Source organism: Cupressus sempervirens, chromosome 8, assembly GCF_028749045.1.
Source record: "Cupressus sempervirens isolate cs-2001-9-10 chromosome 8, ASM2874904v1, whole genome shotgun sequence".
NCBI classification, from domain to species: domain Eukaryota; kingdom Viridiplantae; phylum Streptophyta; class Pinopsida; order Cupressales; family Cupressaceae; genus Cupressus; species Cupressus sempervirens.
In genome coordinates this window covers 136394720-136413879 of record NC_143125.1, presented here as the reverse complement: position 1 = coordinate 136413879, position 19160 = coordinate 136394720, and the positions used below count along the sequence as shown (strand labels likewise).

General features: G+C 33.3%; 1 protein-coding gene across 3 annotated transcripts in view; it reads left to right on the top strand.

Moving 5' to 3' along the window:
* The window catches only part of LOC149541927 (histone-lysine N-methyltransferase ASHH3-like), a 71910-nt gene that overhangs the window by 31506 nt on the left and 21244 nt on the right, over positions 1-19160 (top strand). For all 3 annotated transcript variants that reach the window (XM_089796988.1, XM_089796987.1, XM_089796986.1), the window contains exons 10-13: positions 6083-6113; positions 6223-6316; positions 6579-6630; positions 6727-6810. In XM_089796988.1, coding sequence (XP_089653114.1) covers positions 6083-6113; positions 6223-6316; positions 6579-6630; positions 6727-6810 — 261 coding nt within the window. The remainder of the gene's footprint in view (positions 1-6082; positions 6114-6222; positions 6317-6578; positions 6631-6726; positions 6811-19160) is intronic.

Here is a 19160-nt window from a genome sequence, read left to right as displayed (position 1 = left end):
AGTGTATGTAGGAGCTAATATTAAATGGAGAGCGAAATTGCTCATTGCCTAGCTCTAAACTAGTTCTCATTAGTTGAGGTGCAAAATGGGTAGATGACGTGTGCCAAAAGAGGAATGAGAAAATAGGACATGCCTACTCTATGATACTGGGGCTATTTAGATAGAGCACCATTTTGTCATGGAGTGCTTGACATACAATGACATCAGATCTGGGTATATGGAGATTTTGGAGAAAGGCAGTTTGAAACACATATTTGAGGAAAAATAGTTAGGAAACATAGCAAACTTGATTTAACAAAATCCACCAGCGAGGAGACAACTTGCTTAGGTTCTTTTCCCCCTTTTTGGGGTGTATGCTAACTTTTGGGTCCCATAGGCTGCTTTGGCCTTGTGGACATTATTGAAATCCTTCATGCATTCATTCAATGTAATCATCTTTATGATGATTGATGAGATACTCATTACTTCTGAAAATCTGATATCTATGACTATTATTACTGCTGATTTGAGTATTTAAAATTTTAAAATTTATTTTTTAATGTCCAATGTTCCACTTTCATGTTCAATGTTCAATCACAACGCAATGTTCAAGTATTTAAACTTTAGAAAATTAGTATCTTTATTTTTACATCTTTATGTGTTATATTGTTATACATCTTTTCGTTACTAAAATTTTAACTACATGTATATTATATAGTATATACACCTCCCCTGCCCCTGCCCCTCCGCTACCATCCCAAAATTGAGGCCCCTTTGTCCCCTCTACTCAGAAACTTGTCTAGATGTCCCCATGGCGGTGTAACTATAGTTATTTGCCACTCACTTATAATTTTTTGGGGGATTCAAGTTCCTTTTTATCGAGGCGGTTGTGTAATTTGTTTAAGTATCACTATGTGGTGTCCACGATAGCAATTTACCATCCTTTAACAATGTGCTGCTCTTAGCATTGCTATTACCGTTGGGTGATAAATCTTTGTTTTAGTAATTACACTAAGGATCTCATTATTATTATTTAATCAGTAATGGGCTGAAGCCTAAGTTAATTGTTATTATTAGTTGTAATTAATTATTATATGTTTTTAAGCTCAAATAGATTTGAACCCAAGACCTCCCACATGAGAGGCTCACAAGTTACCGTTGTGTTGTAGGCTCTTGCCTCTAAGGAACTCATAATTATTAATTTTATTATATTTTAATTAATGTTTTAAAAATTTAAATTTTTTTTATCAGTAAACGGCCAAAGCCTTTGAATTATATTTTATTAATGAATAAAAATTTACATTTTGTTTTTGCTTCGTTCAAACGGGCAGTGGTAGGAAAGAATGAAGAAAGAAAATCTCTAGTCTAGCCTGGGACAAAGTCCAATATTATACATACTTAAAAGGGGCATTCCCCAATTTGTTTGATTGAATCACTGTTTTATACAAATGTTATACATGTTTTTGCAGTTACAATATTTCAGTATAGTTACAGATTTCATTTGTAGGGGAAATTCCAGTGTATGAAGATGAGCTGGTGCGGGAACACAATCCTCCTTCCATAAGTGTATTATTTGTAAATACTCTGCTCTGTGTCAACACAAACAAAGCTAACAAAAACCAACATTCTGCCACCAGTATAAATCTTAAATCTAGAGATGGGGGGTTAGAAAGATAGATTAAAAGATCATAGATATTTATGAAAGTATCTATATACTGGTTAGAAAAAACTAGATGCTTAATACATGATAAGATAGATTAAAAGATCATAGATATTTATGAAAGTATCTATATACTGGTTAGAAAAAACTAGAGTAATGTTGCTTAATACATGATAAGAAGCAAAACTGGCTAGAAATAATCAGATTAAAATATAATACTTAGCCAAGGTTAAAGGAAACCCTGTCCTTAATAGGATTAACAAATGTAAAACCAGAATAAGCCCAGTTTAGATACATAGATTATGAAAAGGAGTGCTAAGTTCCATCGGTAAAAACAAAATGAAAACATATACATGAAAGATAATAGGATGGGTTTTTAAAACAGAGCATCCATGTTCATATGTCAGCTAATACCCGTACAACATACAGAGGAGAGTATAGTAAAGAACTTGAAGAACGAGAGGAAAATCCAGCTAAGATTCTGAAAGAAGCAAGAAACTTAATTGATACTATTAAAGATAGCTCCTGAAATATGCTGAATAATAGATTGCAAAAGTGTCAAAGGGCCTAAAATGTTGCAAGAAAACTGAACCAAGAATCACAGGTTTAAACCTACATTAAACATTCAAACATCATTATTAAAGATTTTTTAAAAGCTATGCATGCTAAGACAGTGAGAATTAGGGATAGTAACCATCATGGTAAAGCAGAGTCTCTATACTGTTTGCACCTTTGTTGGCTAGGTTGTCTGCCATGGAATTTCCTTCTCTATATATATGATTAATAGTGACTTTTTCAAAGTTTGAAATAAGATCTAATCCTTGGTTAAGTAGGCTGGTCAACTTCCAGTTAGGGGTGAATCTATTTCGTAAGGCATTGATAATGATTGGCGAATCACCTTCAATGGCTATAGATTGGAATTTTAGTTGGGAACAAAGCCATAAGCCTTCTAGCAACGCTTTAAGTTCAGCCATTTTGTTGGTGGTTGGCTCAATTTTCATTGATCTTTCTACTAATATCCTTCCCTCACTATTTCTAATGCAACAACCAACTCCTGCCGGGCCAGAATTACCTCTCGAGGTTCCATCAAAATTAAGTTTAACCCGCCCTGTATCTAGGGGGGTCCAGACACAAGTTTTCCGTAATGATTGACTAGAATTCCCTCCTTTTCCATTGAATGGAGGGATCTTGAGCCCAATCCATTTATTTCGCATTGATCCATCCCAAAGGCTCATAGCCTCACTTGTCTGAGTTAATTCACTATTTAAGGTCTCAATAATGGATGTTTCAATGTTAAGGATGACTTTCTCTATTGGCGTTTCAATATTCTTAAAAATGCTTCTATTTCTTTCCTTTCATAATTCCCATATAATTATAGATGGAGCAATGATTCATAGTCCTTTGAAAATATTCTTATAATGGAATTTGGGCCATGATAGGAAGTGTTCTGAGATGGATTCATGCGGGATGAAGGATAAATTCATCTTTTTGTAAAGCCAAGTCCATATCCTATGGGAAAAGTCACAATGAAGGAGGAGGTGGTTGGGATCTTCTTAGGCCTTTTTGCATAACATACATCTAGTTGGTCCTTTGTAGCCCATCTTTTTAAATTTGTCTGCAGTAAGAATTTTGTTTTGTATTGCTAGCTAGGAGAAGTTTCATGCTTTTGGAAGGTATAAAGAGTTCCAACAAAGATCAATTGGAAGGAGTTAAAGTGTATTTGATTTGAGAATTGTTAAATACTTATATCCCTCTTTAGATTTATATTCTCCTGTGTGGGAGCTGGTCCAAACAAGTTTATCCTCAAAAGTAGAGAAGGTGAAGGATCTTTAAGAATGGATAGTTCATTGTTAGGAATGTCGAACCTGTCCAAGTTTTTTCATTTCCATCCTTTGTGTGTGGTTAGATCCTCTTCTCAGTAATCAGCTAAACAAATTGCTAGTGTTTTTAAGAGAATGAATTGAGCATTGGTAAAATTTCCAAGTTCACATAGGGTGGGAATCCTTCCCAAGAGACAGTCCAAAATCTAGCTTTTTTACCATTTGCAACTTGCCAAGATACTTTATTGAAAATAATGTGTCGGCATTTTAACATGAAATTCCATACTATTGATCCTTGTGGGGGGGATTTAGTTCTTAGCATACCTAGGGGATCAACCGAGTATAAATATTTTTCAGAGAGAGCTTTAGCCCAAGATAGTTCAGGGTTATAGATGATTCTCCAAATTAATTTAGCCCCTAAAGCCATAGTTTGTAGTTTTATATTCCTAATTCCAAAGCCACCTTCCTCCTTGTCCTGACAGATTTTATTCTAGGCCATAAGGTTAAATTTCCTCTTACTATCACACCTTGCCAGAAAAAATCTTTAAGGGATTTGTTGAGTGCATTTTCTATATAGATGGGAGGATTGTATAGTGATAATTGGTAGATAGGTATATTTGATAGAACTGATTTAAGCATAGTTCTTCTTCCTGCAAGAGAGAGCCATTTTCCCTTCCATGATTGAATTTTCTTTCTAATTTTATTTACTAGGGGTTCCCATAATCTTGCTTGCTTCGAAGAATCATCAAGTTGGAAACCAAGGTATTTGCATGGGAAGGACCCTATTGAAATGTTAAGGATGGTACTAATCCTCTTTTGTAATGCTTCCTCAGTATTAAAAAAGAAAATTTCGGATTATGCCCTATTAATTTCTTGTCCTAAGGCCTTAAAATAGTCTATTAGTGTTGAATTAATGACTTAAGCTTCTTTTTCATTTGCTTCTCCATAGAGCAGGGTGTCATCTACGAATTGTTGGTGAGTTTTTGGTTTATTGTTATTGGCTATCTTAAGTCCTTTAAGGGAAGACTCCATCCTTTTCTATCTAAGAGACCGACCTAGTGCCTCTGAAAGTAGGATAAAAAGAAATGGGGAGATAGAGTCACCCTGTCTAATACCCCTTGAAGGAGAGAAGAAGCCTTCAGGTGTGCTATTAATAAGGATTGGTATTTTAGATGTGGAAATACATTCATAGATTAAATTAATCCATGCTTTTGTAAATCCAAAGGCTTGTAGGCACTTACATAAAAATCTCCAATTGACTTTGTCATAGGCCTTACTAATGTCTAATTTGATAAGCATGCTCGGATTCTTGCCTAGCTTTATAGAGTGAATTGTTTCTTGAGCAATAATATACCATCATCGATCGATCTACCTTGGACGAATCCAAATTGTTCCTGATTAATGAGCCAATGGAGGATTGTTTGGAGTCTTGAAGCTAAAGTTTTGGTAAAAAGTTTATAGGGTGTATTGCATAAGGCAATGGGTCGATAATTACCAAAATCTTCACAGTGATCCGATTTCGGGATGAGCACCAGGAAGGTTTTATTGATCTCTTTAAGTAAATTGCTAGAATTCCTCATGCTCTCTAAAGCTTCAGTAATTTCTTCTCCCATGAAATGCCAACATTTATGAAAAAAGAAGGTTGGAAAGCCATCCGGTCCTGGGGCTTTATCAAGGTTCATTTTGAAAAGGACTTTAGTTCATCCTTTGTTAATTTATTCATTAAAATTTTATTTTTCTCATCGTTGATAATCTTGGGAATAGTTGATAAAAAATTGTATTGATCCATAAAGGATGAGTCCTCGCTTAGAATGGTTTTAAAGTAATCCAGAGCTTCTCTAGACATTTCTTCTTTATTTTCTAAGCTTTGCCCATCCTTTGAGTTGATTTTGGTTATACTATTGATTGATCGCTTAATTTTGGTACAATTGTGAACAGATTTGGTGTTCTTGTCTCCCTCTTTCAGCCAATCCTCCCTTGTTTTTTGTCTCCAGTATATTTCTTCCTTAGTTAGGATATCCTCTAATTTTAACCTAAGATTCTTTTCCTGGGTATATGTTTCTTCGTTCATCCCATTTCTCATTACTACTTCGTTAACATTGTCTAAGGCTTTTTCAATATCTTGTTTGACCTCAAATATATTGCCAAAATGGGTTTTGTTCCACTGAATCAGGTTGGTTTTAATTATTTTAAGTTTTTGAATGATTTTAAAAATTCTTGAACCTTCTATTTTAGCAGTCTTCCACCAGAGTGCTAGTTATTTAATTATATTTATAATAATATTAGATAAAATATAGTTAACGCTATTTTCTTTTGTTATAACAATATTAGATAATTCAATAATTAGTTATATATTATAATTTATTTGTTTATAATTTTGTTTTTATCATTTATTATTAAATATTATTTGGAAAAAGGGTGGCATTACGTTTTTGATGTATCTGCATAAAAAATGGTCTAACTGGATGTTGCGTTTCCATATTGGTCTACACTCTAATATGTATTATTTAACACATCATGTCAGTTTCCCATAATTTAGCATTTCCTGTAGTTTATTTCTTTTCTTCCATCCATTAGATTTTTGTTTGTATAGTGTTTCTTACCATTATTATTCTTGTCCCAGAAAGAGACTTCCAACAGAGCTTCTACCAGAGGTATTTATCTAATTGATTGATTTTTTTTTGCAGCTAAATTCTAGTATACAGGAGAATGATTTTTCATCATTATATTATTTGATATCTCAAGTGCATGTTTTTGATGTAGATCGTTTATTGTTCCCTGCTGATCATAATGGGAAGATATTTGTTCCCAGTTGTATTGACACCCGTGTCCGTGTATGGTGGCCTCTTGAAGAAAGGTGCAATTTTAAAATTTTTTATTGTGTTGTTTGTTATGAGCAAAAGGATTATGATTCTTACATTAGTTTTGCAGGGATAGCTTGTATCCTTCAAATTTATTCAGAGATGACTTTATGCTGAAAGTCATTCATTAGACATAATTGAATTTCATTTAACTTCCAAATCCTATGATTATGTGTTGATGCATCAAGTAGTGAGTTTCAATCAAATCAATTATATTGTAGCCACTTATTATTATATGATAAATATGGCTTGCCACAGCTTCTTTCCAGGAACAATCGCAAATTATATTCCAGCTACACATGAGCACACTGTAAGTTGTGAAACACAGTTTCTTTTTAAAACAATAATCTATGCTTCTATTACCATCCAAAATAGCCAAATTTTTTACGAGTTGAGAATGTGCCAGATTATGTACGATGATGGCGATGAAGAAACCCTTAATATGGCAAATGAGAAATGGGAATTGGACATCAGTATTCCTCCAATTCAGGTTTTGTTAACTTCTATATGTTTGCATATATACAAATCAAAGTCGTTTTGTCTACAATTGGGAAATGAATTTTAAATAAAGAAATTTGATCGTCTGTATTTGGTATATATGTAACTAAAAGGGCTGTATACTATGGGTTTGTAGATTCATTTACCAAAATTATGGGGTTGTAGTTGCTACCTTTATTTTCAGTTTTCTTTTTGCAGTAGTCTTCTAGTAAGAATTTAGTATTTTTGAAGCAACAACTTCAGCTAAGTACATTTCTAGCATAATTACAGGACATGCTTTCGATAGATTTGGTCAAAAAACTGGGCACAGTTTCAGCAAAGTGAAAAACTCAAGAAATTTAGAGATTTTTAAGGATTTAAAACTTGTTTCATGCATCCTTTATCAGATAAATCTTAATGATACAATGAAATCATCAAATAAAAGCTAATTTGATCACACACACACAACATCAATCACATTAGTATAAAGTTATAAACGCAAATTGTAGCTTAAGAAATAGCACACTTAGATTAATAAATTTTGTCAAACATATAGAAAACCAATTGAATACAAAATCCATGACATCAAGTGTTCCAAACAAATATGAAAACAAAAATTGCAAGTCTATCACTTAGAAACTTTGAGGAGCCCACGTCCTTCCTACGGAGGCATTGAATGTAGGTCCTATATTGTTAATTCCTTGTAACTTTGACAAGATAAGTGTTCTAATTTTCAGATCAGTCTGATCTAGATGCATGAATTCCCTAAGTATTGGTCACTAGAACATATTGTTCCCTCTAGAAAGATTGGCATCTTCCTTGTGGCTTTTATAAGCTTTCTCATTTACTAATGTGGTTATTTACTTACTAACCATTAGTAACTCTTGGAATGGGCATCAATTTTGAGGAAACAATTACGTTGTTAAATAGGCCAACCTAGAGAAGGACATGTCCATTCAATGAACATGCCCCTTGAGTTAGGTATAAGGCAGGGTTAGATTGCAGATTAGAAGACACACCGAAATCGATAAGTCTGCTCTTCTAGCAATCTGCCCAAATAGAGTCATCTATAGGAGTGTAAACATTTGTAGAAGATCCATGAATTTAACATGGTATCAGAGCCTGGTCGCAAATGAGCACATATGAATCTATTACTGATATGAATATGAGTGTTGAAGATTTGTGAATTGTCATCTGAGTTGCACAACAGAAACTTTTCCATGAGGATATTAAAAAGGTTGTGGCCTTCATGTTCCCAGTCGGATTAATGAGATACGATACAGGCCCAAAGTGGGGAATGGACTGTATTTGAGAAATTGGACAAGATTACATGCTTAAATTGCAGGTGAAAGTCGAAACACATGACTGTAGCTCTACAAATTTCTGAACCATGGCTTTGTGAACACCAAGTTCCTCCTTTCAGTTCATTTGCAAGATAGCATATCATACAAAATGTGGTACATTTGAGTTTTGGAATGTTTGATAAAAGTATGATGCCCACAAAACGCAAGGAATGATGTTTATAAGCATCTAAAGGAAGCAATGATATCTTAAACATATTCCATAGATATCAATACTCAGCGGCAAAAATTATAAAAAAAAATCATGTTGTACGCAGACTAGTAAATCACCAGCTATGATATCCTTTGAAATTTGATTGTTTGAAAATTAACATTATCAGATTTCCACAATCCATTTGAAGTAAGAATTTTTTGTTTCTGGATTTGATTGTGTATGTTTTTTTAACATCAATATTTCGAATCACGCTGCGTGATCCATCATCAAGATGAGAGAAGCAAGAATAGAATAGGAAAATGTGCAGACCCAGCCTCAACATGAAGGAATAAAAGAAGGGGAAAAATAAGCACACAAAACAAGGAAGGGAAAGAATAAGAGAGTCAAACAAGGAGACAACTAAATAAAAATGAAACAAGCAAATGAGGGCCTCTTTAGTTACTCATTTGTTTGTTTCATTTTTATTTAGTTGTCTTACTTTGGGCCTCTTTAGTTACTCATTTGCTTGTTTCATTTTTATTTAGTTATCTCCTTGTTTGACTCCCTTATTTTATTATTCTTTCCCTTCCTTGTTTTGTGCGCTTATTTTTCCCCTTCTTTTATTCCTTCTTGTTGAGGCTAGGTCTGCACACTTCGCTATTTTATTGTTGCATCTCTCATCTTGATGATGGATCATAGAGCGTGATCCGAAACATTGATGTTAAAAAAACATACACAATCAAATTCGGAAACAAAAAATTCTTGTTTCAAAATTTATAAGATCTAAAACCAATTTGCATTGTAACTCCTAGACATCTGAAACCACTCTCAAACATCTTTATATTTCATGTAGATATTCTACTAAAGAGAATGAGACCGACTTGAAATAAAGATGGGGAGTTAAATGTTATGTTTCACATATATTAAGGGGAAATAAACCAAAAGAGCATTAAAATTTTGATACTTGAAAAAAAATTGAGTTTGGTGAAGTTTGAGCATCGAGACTCATTGTATTTGTCAAGTTTGATAAGTCTCCAAGACTTAGCTGATTTTGAGTTGTTTACCGTCATAGGTAAACTAATTTCAATACATGCTACAAAAGTAATGGAAAAGCATAACATAGAGGTAAATGCAACACAATGTTTTAGGAAACTAGATTGTTTATTACATTAATGTTTCTCTCAATCACATCACATCACAATACTACTCAATTAGGCACAACTATGATCTTATATGATATCTTTCTTTGGTCATGACAAGCATACATATATTGCCCGAAGACTTGCAACTCAACTGTCGCAACATAACGCCTTTGGTAACTAAAGCTTCCTAACACACAATTGGCTATTCCAGAGATATAATTTACTTGACAACATCATTCCCCCGAAAAAGAAAGTAGTCTCCTAATGACACAAAACATGAATCCCTCAGACTCTTTGAGGGTACCCTAGCATGTGCCTCGCTGTGTAACATAACTATGCATACACTCATACCAAGTAAGATAATATGTTACCAGATTCCTCTAAGAGCCCCGTGTACTCATATGGGTCAGGTAAATTTGTTTGGTTCTTAAGCTGGTTTACTTTTGGTCTGCTCAATGCACCTTCTAGGAAACCTAGGTTCCTTGGAGGGACCTTGAGAGAAACCCAAACATACCCGAGGACTGCCCAAATAACGAAAAAAGTTATTTTTAGAAAGGAAATAATTGCTTACCTATATGATTTACCTTCAAGTGACAAAACTGTGAAAATGGTGTGTACTATCAAGGTTTGTGTGGTTTCAATAGATTTAGTTGAAGTTTGGCTTCCGTTAGGTCATATTGTGGGCATTGCCTTTAAGGGGTGTTATCCTGCGGCTCCCATTAGGGACATTACTCCTTCAAACTTGTTGAGGGCATTGCCTCCAACTCCCATCAAAGGTGGTGCTATCTCTCAAGACAACTGGGGTCTCCACTTCTAGAATGCCTCTAGATATTAGAAACTTGATTACAAGGAGCGAGTGATAAGGAATTGGTATTGAACTCCTAAGTGTGTTGACTTATGTGTGATTGTTGCGCATTTAGCCAAAAAGTATATTTAGATGAGAAATTGATATGAATGTGGACTTTGATGCTTTTGATGACAAGCTATAAGAAGTTTGGTAAATATTGACTATAATTTTCATTTTTGATTGACATTTGACAATTCACTAAATTATGAATTTATGAGTATTTTCATTTTTGTAATTTATGAGGTATTATATATATACATATATATGTATGTATGTATGTATGTATGTATGTATACATATATTGTGTCAGAGTCTGCCAAATTTCAGTCATATGGTTCAAAATTCAACAGACCTGATATCAGTTAAAAAAATTCCTTAAAATCAATTGAATATTTGAACAAATGAAGCACATAGTGCTTTTATTAAATATCTTTCTAAAACCCATTGTTTAGGCATATTTTGTATCAAATGTTTGATCTACATGGCTGTGCTCTCTTCCTCTTATGCATTGACACATACAACTACTTAACAAGAATACCTAATCCTTGGTTTATCTCTAATATCTTCAACCTCAACATCCGTACATATTGAAATAGAAGTGGGTCCACTCATGGCTCACTTGCAAAAATCTGTTGTGGAGTGCACAGTCATGGCAGGGTTTGATGTGCTATCCATCATTCTTTCGGCACGCAAAAATGGTTTCTTGTGTTACAAAATGGCAAAGTTTTTAGTGTGAAGGCATTTTTTATATTTTCAATTTATTATATAATATATTACTTTAATTTCTGTAGATACCTTTTTTTTTATAAATGAATCGTATGAATGAATTTTAAAATAAATGTAAGTATTAAATTATAAAATTATATATATTAGCTCTATATAATAAATTATATAAATAAGGCAAGAGCCTACAACAAAACGGTATCTCTTGAGTCTTTCATCTAGGAGGTTTTGGGTTCAGGTCTACTTGAACTTAAAACCTAATAACAATAATTAATCTCAACAAATAATAATAATTAATCTAGACTTCAGCCCATTACCTATAAAAAATAAATTATATAAATAATTGTGAATTTTAAATACACATACAAACCTATATTAGAAAATGAAAATAATGTCACACCCAACACGAAAGTATTTAGCAATGTTAATTATTTTGATAATATCATGGATAATTTCTAATGTTTAAAATAAAATAAAATAATATAAGTTAATTTTGTATTGCAATTTTTTTTACCATTTATTGCTGTTGTTGAAATTCATCTGCATTTTTTGCTGTCAAATATGAGTTCAAATTCGAACCTTATGACATAGTATATATGTATATTTATATAAATGTGTCTTTGTGTCTATATATAGAGTATATGTTTGTGTGTGTTCTTATGGACGCTATGTCTATTAGAAAGCTCTCACTGGTACGCCATTTTAACGAAATACAAATGGGCTTGTAGTAGCCATAAAATTGTTTTCCATTCTCGATATTGCTTATTACCATCAAGATATATTTTAAATTGGCCTATGGTACTCCGTGTTATTGCTAGAAGGCCATATATTTGCTGCTCTTCATGTTCATAAGGCCATATATTTCTTTATACACTGTAGAGGCTGTTAAGACTCAAGAATACTCAAAAGAAAAATGACATTGTGACAATGCCAATCAAGTTTTTATTTGGTAGTGTCATTTCCATGCTTTGCTTGTAAAATTACAGGTCATGACTAGGGTTCTGCAGGTGTGCGCCTCTCTAAATCTCTTTACTCACAACACAATACGTTTCAACCACCATGAAGGAACCCAGGTGGCACATCCTCATGTAGCCAAATTCTTAAATGAAAATTTGAGAACAATTGGATGCTGAGGAAGCATGAATTTGCTCGAGATATCCCCTCTACTTATGCTATTATCCAGACCTTTGTACAAATCACTTGTTATAAATGCTTTAGGATTTGTAGCCCAATCTTTATTTCTGTACATGCCAAATAGTTTCTAGTTTCTAAGATTAAGCATACTCCATTTTTCTTGCAGTAGAATTTGTTCGTGTTGATGTTTGGTAGCTTCTGTCAGCTAAATCTATATATAATTATATATGAGATATAAGAATACACACACACACACACACACATATAACTATGATTAAGTATTAATTATATCAATTATCTAATTAATGAATAGACATGTCCCATAAAGGATTATGTCTCTTCATCTCATATTTTTCAATTTAAATAAGAGGTTGCTGCCATTTGGAAAACACATACCAAACATTATGGCAGTATTAGTACATTTGCAGCGATCCTGATAAATCAACATGCTATTAGAGCCAGGTTGCAGATGTAAATCGAATGAAGAGTATAAGAAAGAGATTGTGAAGCATGAGAGTGTGTGAGTTCTGCACTTTACATTCATGAATAAACTGTAACACCCTATATAATAGTTGCGAGTATTGAAATTATCTCCAATATATATGGCACTGTAAATCTTGAGGCAATGTTGAAGGAGCATTAGCGTTCAATCTGATCTTTCGACTTGTCTTGGAAACCAAATGTAAATGACTGTGCATCTATCTTGGTCAGCATTCAATGATGATATAGTGACGACAAAGTCTTGAAAGTATTCGAGCACATACATTTAAGGATATATAAGGCTAACTGCAGTTTTTCAGAGAAAGGCGAGGGTTATCTCTATCCACGTAGGAAGTCGGACTTGACATGTATTATATCACAACATACTAGAACTTGGCCTTCGTCATTGCTAAGTGTCCAAAGGAGTAAAATTATAGTGGCAATGAGAATTCCGAAAAGCATACAGAAGTTCTCAATACTATGTTCAAGTATTGTGTAGACAACGCCCATAAAACTAAAAGCCAAGACAATTGATAGTTTGAAAACTAATTTCCATGTTCATTTCAACTTCTCTTCACCTACACATCTTGTAGATTCATGGTCAAACTTGCATAATCCGATCAGTTTGGTTTGGATTCAAGCCGTCTTAGTTTATGATAATCCGATCAGTCTCAGTTTGAATTTGTCCAAGCCCTTTGTTTTGTTTCTTTATCTGCTTTTGGTTCATTCATGCGAACAACTTCGAAGGCGCCAAATCACGTGAAGACATTATCATTAGATGTATGGAGTTAATAATAAGGGTTAAAACTATTATGAAGTAATTGGTAAAATACTTGCTTGTTATTAACAGAGACTGAGAGGTCTATATATACAAAAGAATAAAGTGATGTTTCCTTAGGAAACGATCGCAAAGAATAGAAATATTCTATTCTAGCTAAAAGTAAGCTAAAGAAAGCTAACAGATAACTGCAACTAACTAAATATTAGAAACATTCTAATATTTACAATAGATTACAAACAGATAACCATTAACTAATAATAGAAGCTTATCTATTATTGTAATACCCTCCCTTAATGTTTAATCTATCCAAAACACAAAGCTGTCAAAAAGCGTAAAAGGCAGATTTTGTCTACTCAAAGTGCTCCGCATTGTTCGCTATGGGCTGTGAACTTGATTGCTTAGATTGAGCAACTAAGTGTTTCTGACATTCAACCTTCATGTGACCAAACTTGTGGCAATAGATGCATTGAATGTTCTTCCAGGAGCCTTTTGAAGCTGGAGCAGAGGACTTTTGCTGAGACCCTCCTTTATCCTTCTGAAAGAATTAAGCAACAAACGCTTGTTATGTGGAGTTGGAGTTGGAATTGCTACTGAACTGTTATTTCCACTAATCTTGTTGAAGCAAAAGTGTGCAGAGATCGGTGAACTTCAGATCAACACTAGAAGACGTGATGTTAAGAGTCTTGATAAAATGCTTGTAGGACTTTGGTAACTCTAGAGAGTAATAACCACAATGTCCTCTTCCTCTATCTTGTGACCAATGACAAGCAATTGATCACAGATATCCTGAATCCTATTCAGGTGAGCTCTAGGTTCGGTCATCCATGAAAGTAGAAAACAAAGTGTTCTTCAAGAAGAAACTTTTTCTTTTGTCAGAAGTCTCACAAAGATTTTTGAGATGTGCCCAAATCTCGACAGTTGTCTTGCTAGATGAAATTTGAGAGAGCTGATCATCAGCTACAGATAATTTGAGAAGCATCACGACTTCCCAATTATTCAGATCCCATGTATCTTGATCAGTACCAGGGGCAGGCGGACGTTGTGTAACACCCAAAATAATCTGATCGGTATTTCGATATTCAAAAATTGCTATTATCCGTTGCTTCCCAGTGCCATAATTCAAACCATTGAATTTGGAATTGTTCTCAAGCAGAGTATTAGTCAATGATGCCATAGCACGTTATTCAATGAAGAAGTGTGAACATTTGTGAAGGCAGGTTCTTCGAGGCAAAAAATAGACCCAAAAAATTTGAAAGGTGACCTAGAAAAGCATGAAAAACCCAAAAAGAATATGTTGTCAATTTCTAGATCCACTAGCTCAAAAATTGAGGTACTCAAAAAATTGGAGGACAACCCAATTGAGCTCTCGAAAAACACACCAAGAACTCGTAATCAGTAAAAAAATTTGAGCCCAAAAATTAGGGTTTCAAACAGAAAAGTTTTGGGCTGAAAAAAGCTTGAAATCAATGGTGAATCTGTAGCAAAAAAAATAGTTTATGGGTGCGAATATGTTACTAATGGTTTTAAGAACCCTCGGCGTTGCTCCCAACCCTAGATGTGTAGTAAAAATGGATGAAAATGCCAAAAAGGCACTCACGTTTTTTCAAAAATGGCTAGAAAAAAACCGTGAATATTGATCATCAATATTCCCAGATAGACCCTAGTTTGAAGCAAATATTTTAGAAAAATAGTTTTGAAAATAGGGAATGATAATTTCAGAAATGAAATTACGATTTTCGATTTTTTTTGAAGTGTCTCTGATACCATATTAGAAGTAATTGGTAAAATACTTCCTTGTTATTAACAGAGATCGAGAGGTCTATATATACTAAAGAATAAAGCGATGTTTCCTTATGAAACGATCATAAAGAACAGAAATATTCTATTCTAGCTAAAAGAAAGCTAAGGAAAACTAACAGATAACTACAACTAACTGAATATTAGAAACATTCTAATATTTACAATAGATAACAAACAGATAACCATTAAGTAATGACAGAAGCTTATCTATTATTGTAATAAAAACTACACGGTGGCACTCGGGAAGAAGTCAATGCATTTAGTTGTTGTCTTCAAAGTCACAGAGACAAACAACACAGATATAATCAAGCAATGTCTTGATAAGAAGGCTTGAGAGAAGCCAAGAATCGCATATGTGAAGACATCAGTCATGGATTCAATAAAGTATAAGTAGATTATTACCTTTACTAAATATAAGGATATTATTGCCTTTTCATATTGAAATCACCTTTTATCTTCATCTGAAAGGAAGCAGTTAAGGAGAGCTGCCCAAATTAAAAGAAATATATTTCGTTGAGAAAACCTTACCATTATGGTAGAATGAAAGGTGACATTAATTAAAGAGGGGAATCTCAAAGTTTGATTCGAATTGCATTTGCCACCTAAGTCAAATAGCCATCATGAAAAAAGATGTAAGTGAAACTTCAGACATTGCATGCTTGTGAAGTAAAAAATCAGCACACAAAGTAAATAGAGTCATGCGAACCCCCTAAGTTATAATGACTTGTTGCCGGTAGCAAAGGATTTTAGTGCCCGCACGCGAGTCGAAGTGGACTACTACTATAGTGCAACTACATTAAGTTACTGGCTCATCCACAATTATAAAGTTACTATGGGCCCCACATTGTGAATCAATGTGATTTTTTAATCACCTCTACAAATCACAATCCAAATTGATATATGTTTTTCAACGAGTAGTCGACAGTGACATTAGAGCCATGTCAACATTGAGGTAAGGTAAGTATGTGCTAATATATTATATTAATGTTTATTTCCTTATGAATATATATTATAATGTTTTGCTTGATAATTAAAAAATGATAAATTATATTGGAATAATGAAGATCACTTTCAAATTGTGAGGTTTTATAATTATCTATATCCTATTGGAAAAGATCTTATATTGATTCAATATGTACTATTAGAGCTATTTGCATTGATCTTTTCCAAGAATGTTCTCGCAAGAAAAAGAGGGAGATTGAGATTTAGAGGGAGATTGACATTTCATTAGAGACAACTTTGAAAGAGAGGAAGCAAATAGAGGATATGATTAAGTCAACCTTCAGTGATCTTGATCATATTGATTCAAAGGAAGTAAACCTTATGAATATATATTATAATGTTTTGATTAAGAACAATAATAATTGTTAAGATTATAATGGGGATTTATAATTAAAAAAATAAAAATGATAACTTATATTGGAATAATGAAGATCACTTTCAAATTGTGAGGTTTTATAATTATCTATATCATATTGGAAAAGATTTATATTGATTTAATACGTACTATAAGAGCTGTTTGCCTTGATCTTTTCCAAGAATATTCTAGCAGGAAAAAGAGGGAGATTGAGATTTAGAGGGAGACTAACATTTCATTGGAGGCAACCTTGAAAGAGTGGAAGCAAATAGAGGATATGATTCAGTCAAGCTCGAGTGATCTCGATCATATTGATTAAGAGGGAGTGAACCATGTTGAGATGGATTCTCTTGTGATCACTAAATTGTAGCAGTAAGGAGGATTGTGATTCATTAATATACCTCATGACACTGTGATTTTAATGGGCCTACCCCTTGTGTACATCATGAGGAAGTGACGACTTCCAAATGATGTCACTTGTATTTGCAAAAGTTATTGAGAAGTGACGATCATACAATAACTTAATTTTCTATTATGATGAATATCTTACGATATCTATGTTGATCATGATGGATTATACTTTTGCATGTTGGATGTTTATATGGTAAGCATTATGAGAATGTGTGTGCAAATTGATGTTCTAGAAGGCTATTACATAGAGTACTTGGTGAATATCATGCAACTTGATGTTCTGGAGACCATTACTCATAGTACTTGGTGAATATCTAGCATGTAGACATTCTAGAAGCCATTACTCAAAGAGTACTTGGTGAATATCATATGTTGATATTTAGTGGACCACTACTCAAATGTGATATCAAAATGGTGGATATCTTCTGATCAACGATATCCTTAAAATTTGTCATGCCTAATATTACCAATGGTGTAATATCTGTCTTGTGTTTATCCTCCCTAGCTAAGTGGGAGTGTTGATGTTTGGTAGCTTCTATCGGATAAATCTGTATATAATTATATATGAGCTATAAGATATAAGTTTATATGAGAGAAAATAATATTATATATATATATACATATACACACACACACACACACACACACACACACACATGTATATATATAACTATGATCAAGTTTTTATTTTATTAATTATCTAATTAATGAATAGACATGTCTCTTCATCGCTTATTCTCAATTTAAATAAGAGGTCGCTGCCATTTGGAAAGCACATACCCAACATTATGGCAATGCTTAGTACATTTGCAACAATCTTGATAAATCAACAGCTCGTAAATAGTTTTTAGACCATTTACAAGGTACACTTAAGTCCCCAGAATGCATTTGACATATCTCAATCTTGATTTTGCCATATAAAACACTTTTTTTGTGTTACCTTTGAGTTTAATTGGTTTTGAGTACTATTGTAAGTTATGTTCAGTTCTGTAACAAGTACCAAGTCCTTAAGTTTTGGAGCAGTGATTATGTAGAAATGCTACATGTTGAAGGATGTATATAATGTGTTTTGGGATAAATTTTCTGTATATAATTCAAGATGGCCCCATATCTAGGTTTCAATGTCAAGATGTCAATTTGTTTTCCTTGTTATCAATCACATACTTGTGTTTCTGGATTGTTAGAAAAGGTAAACTTATGTTTTATAAGCATAAGGCATTTATTCAGAGGATGATTATACGATTTTTATTTAACAGTGTACAAATAGACAAAATTCCTTCTAGTGACTAGAGATACCTATTCTAATTTGGAAGAATTTTTGTGAATATCGTATCACAATAATTTGCTTTTGTAAGGAGGCAGTTTCAAATATTTTGGTTGGAATAAAGCATTAGGAAGCCTCTTGTTTATGTTTCTTCTCTACCTTGGACAACAATCAACTCACAAAAGGCATATGATGATCTAGTTAATGGGCCAAGGTAGCTCCAATGGTGAAATTAGAAGCATCAATGTCTACATGAAAATCTTTATCTCAATCTAGGCATTGAAGGATGTTGAAATTTTTAGTTGCGATAGAGATTTTTATCTCTGCTCTTATAAAGTGGAAATATGTTTGTTATGATTGTTATTGTTAGCTTCAGCTGAAAGAGACATTTGTAAGAATGTTTAAGTTAATATTATATAAAAAGACGCGTCATACGTCAGTGTTAATGTATGGAAATATGAAGGGTTTTATTTTTAGGACACAAAGAGATCCTCGTGTGAAAGATGAAGTCTTATGCAATCGATTTATGTTATTGTTTGGTATATTTAGAACAATCAAGTGGAAAGCGATGTACTTGAATATTTTATGATCAATAAAAGATATTTTGTTGGTGTGGTTGGGTTTTTCCCTTCTAGTGGAAGGGTTTTCCTAGGATAAATATTTTGATTCTTTTTTGTGTATTGTTTTACTCTTCTTTGTTGTTGTTTATCTAATTTCTATGCTAAAACATTAACATGGTATCAGAGCCAGGTTAGACATCAACAGGGGTAAAGTTGGCAGTAGTTTCAATCTTCAGTACTCACTTAAGATGCATGTTGCAGTCTCTTAAGTATGAACTTTGGTGATCGATAGCTCTCAAATTCTGTATCAATTTTCAAGCCATGACATTGCACCATCTCATGCCTTTCCACTTTGCAGTTATTAATTCTT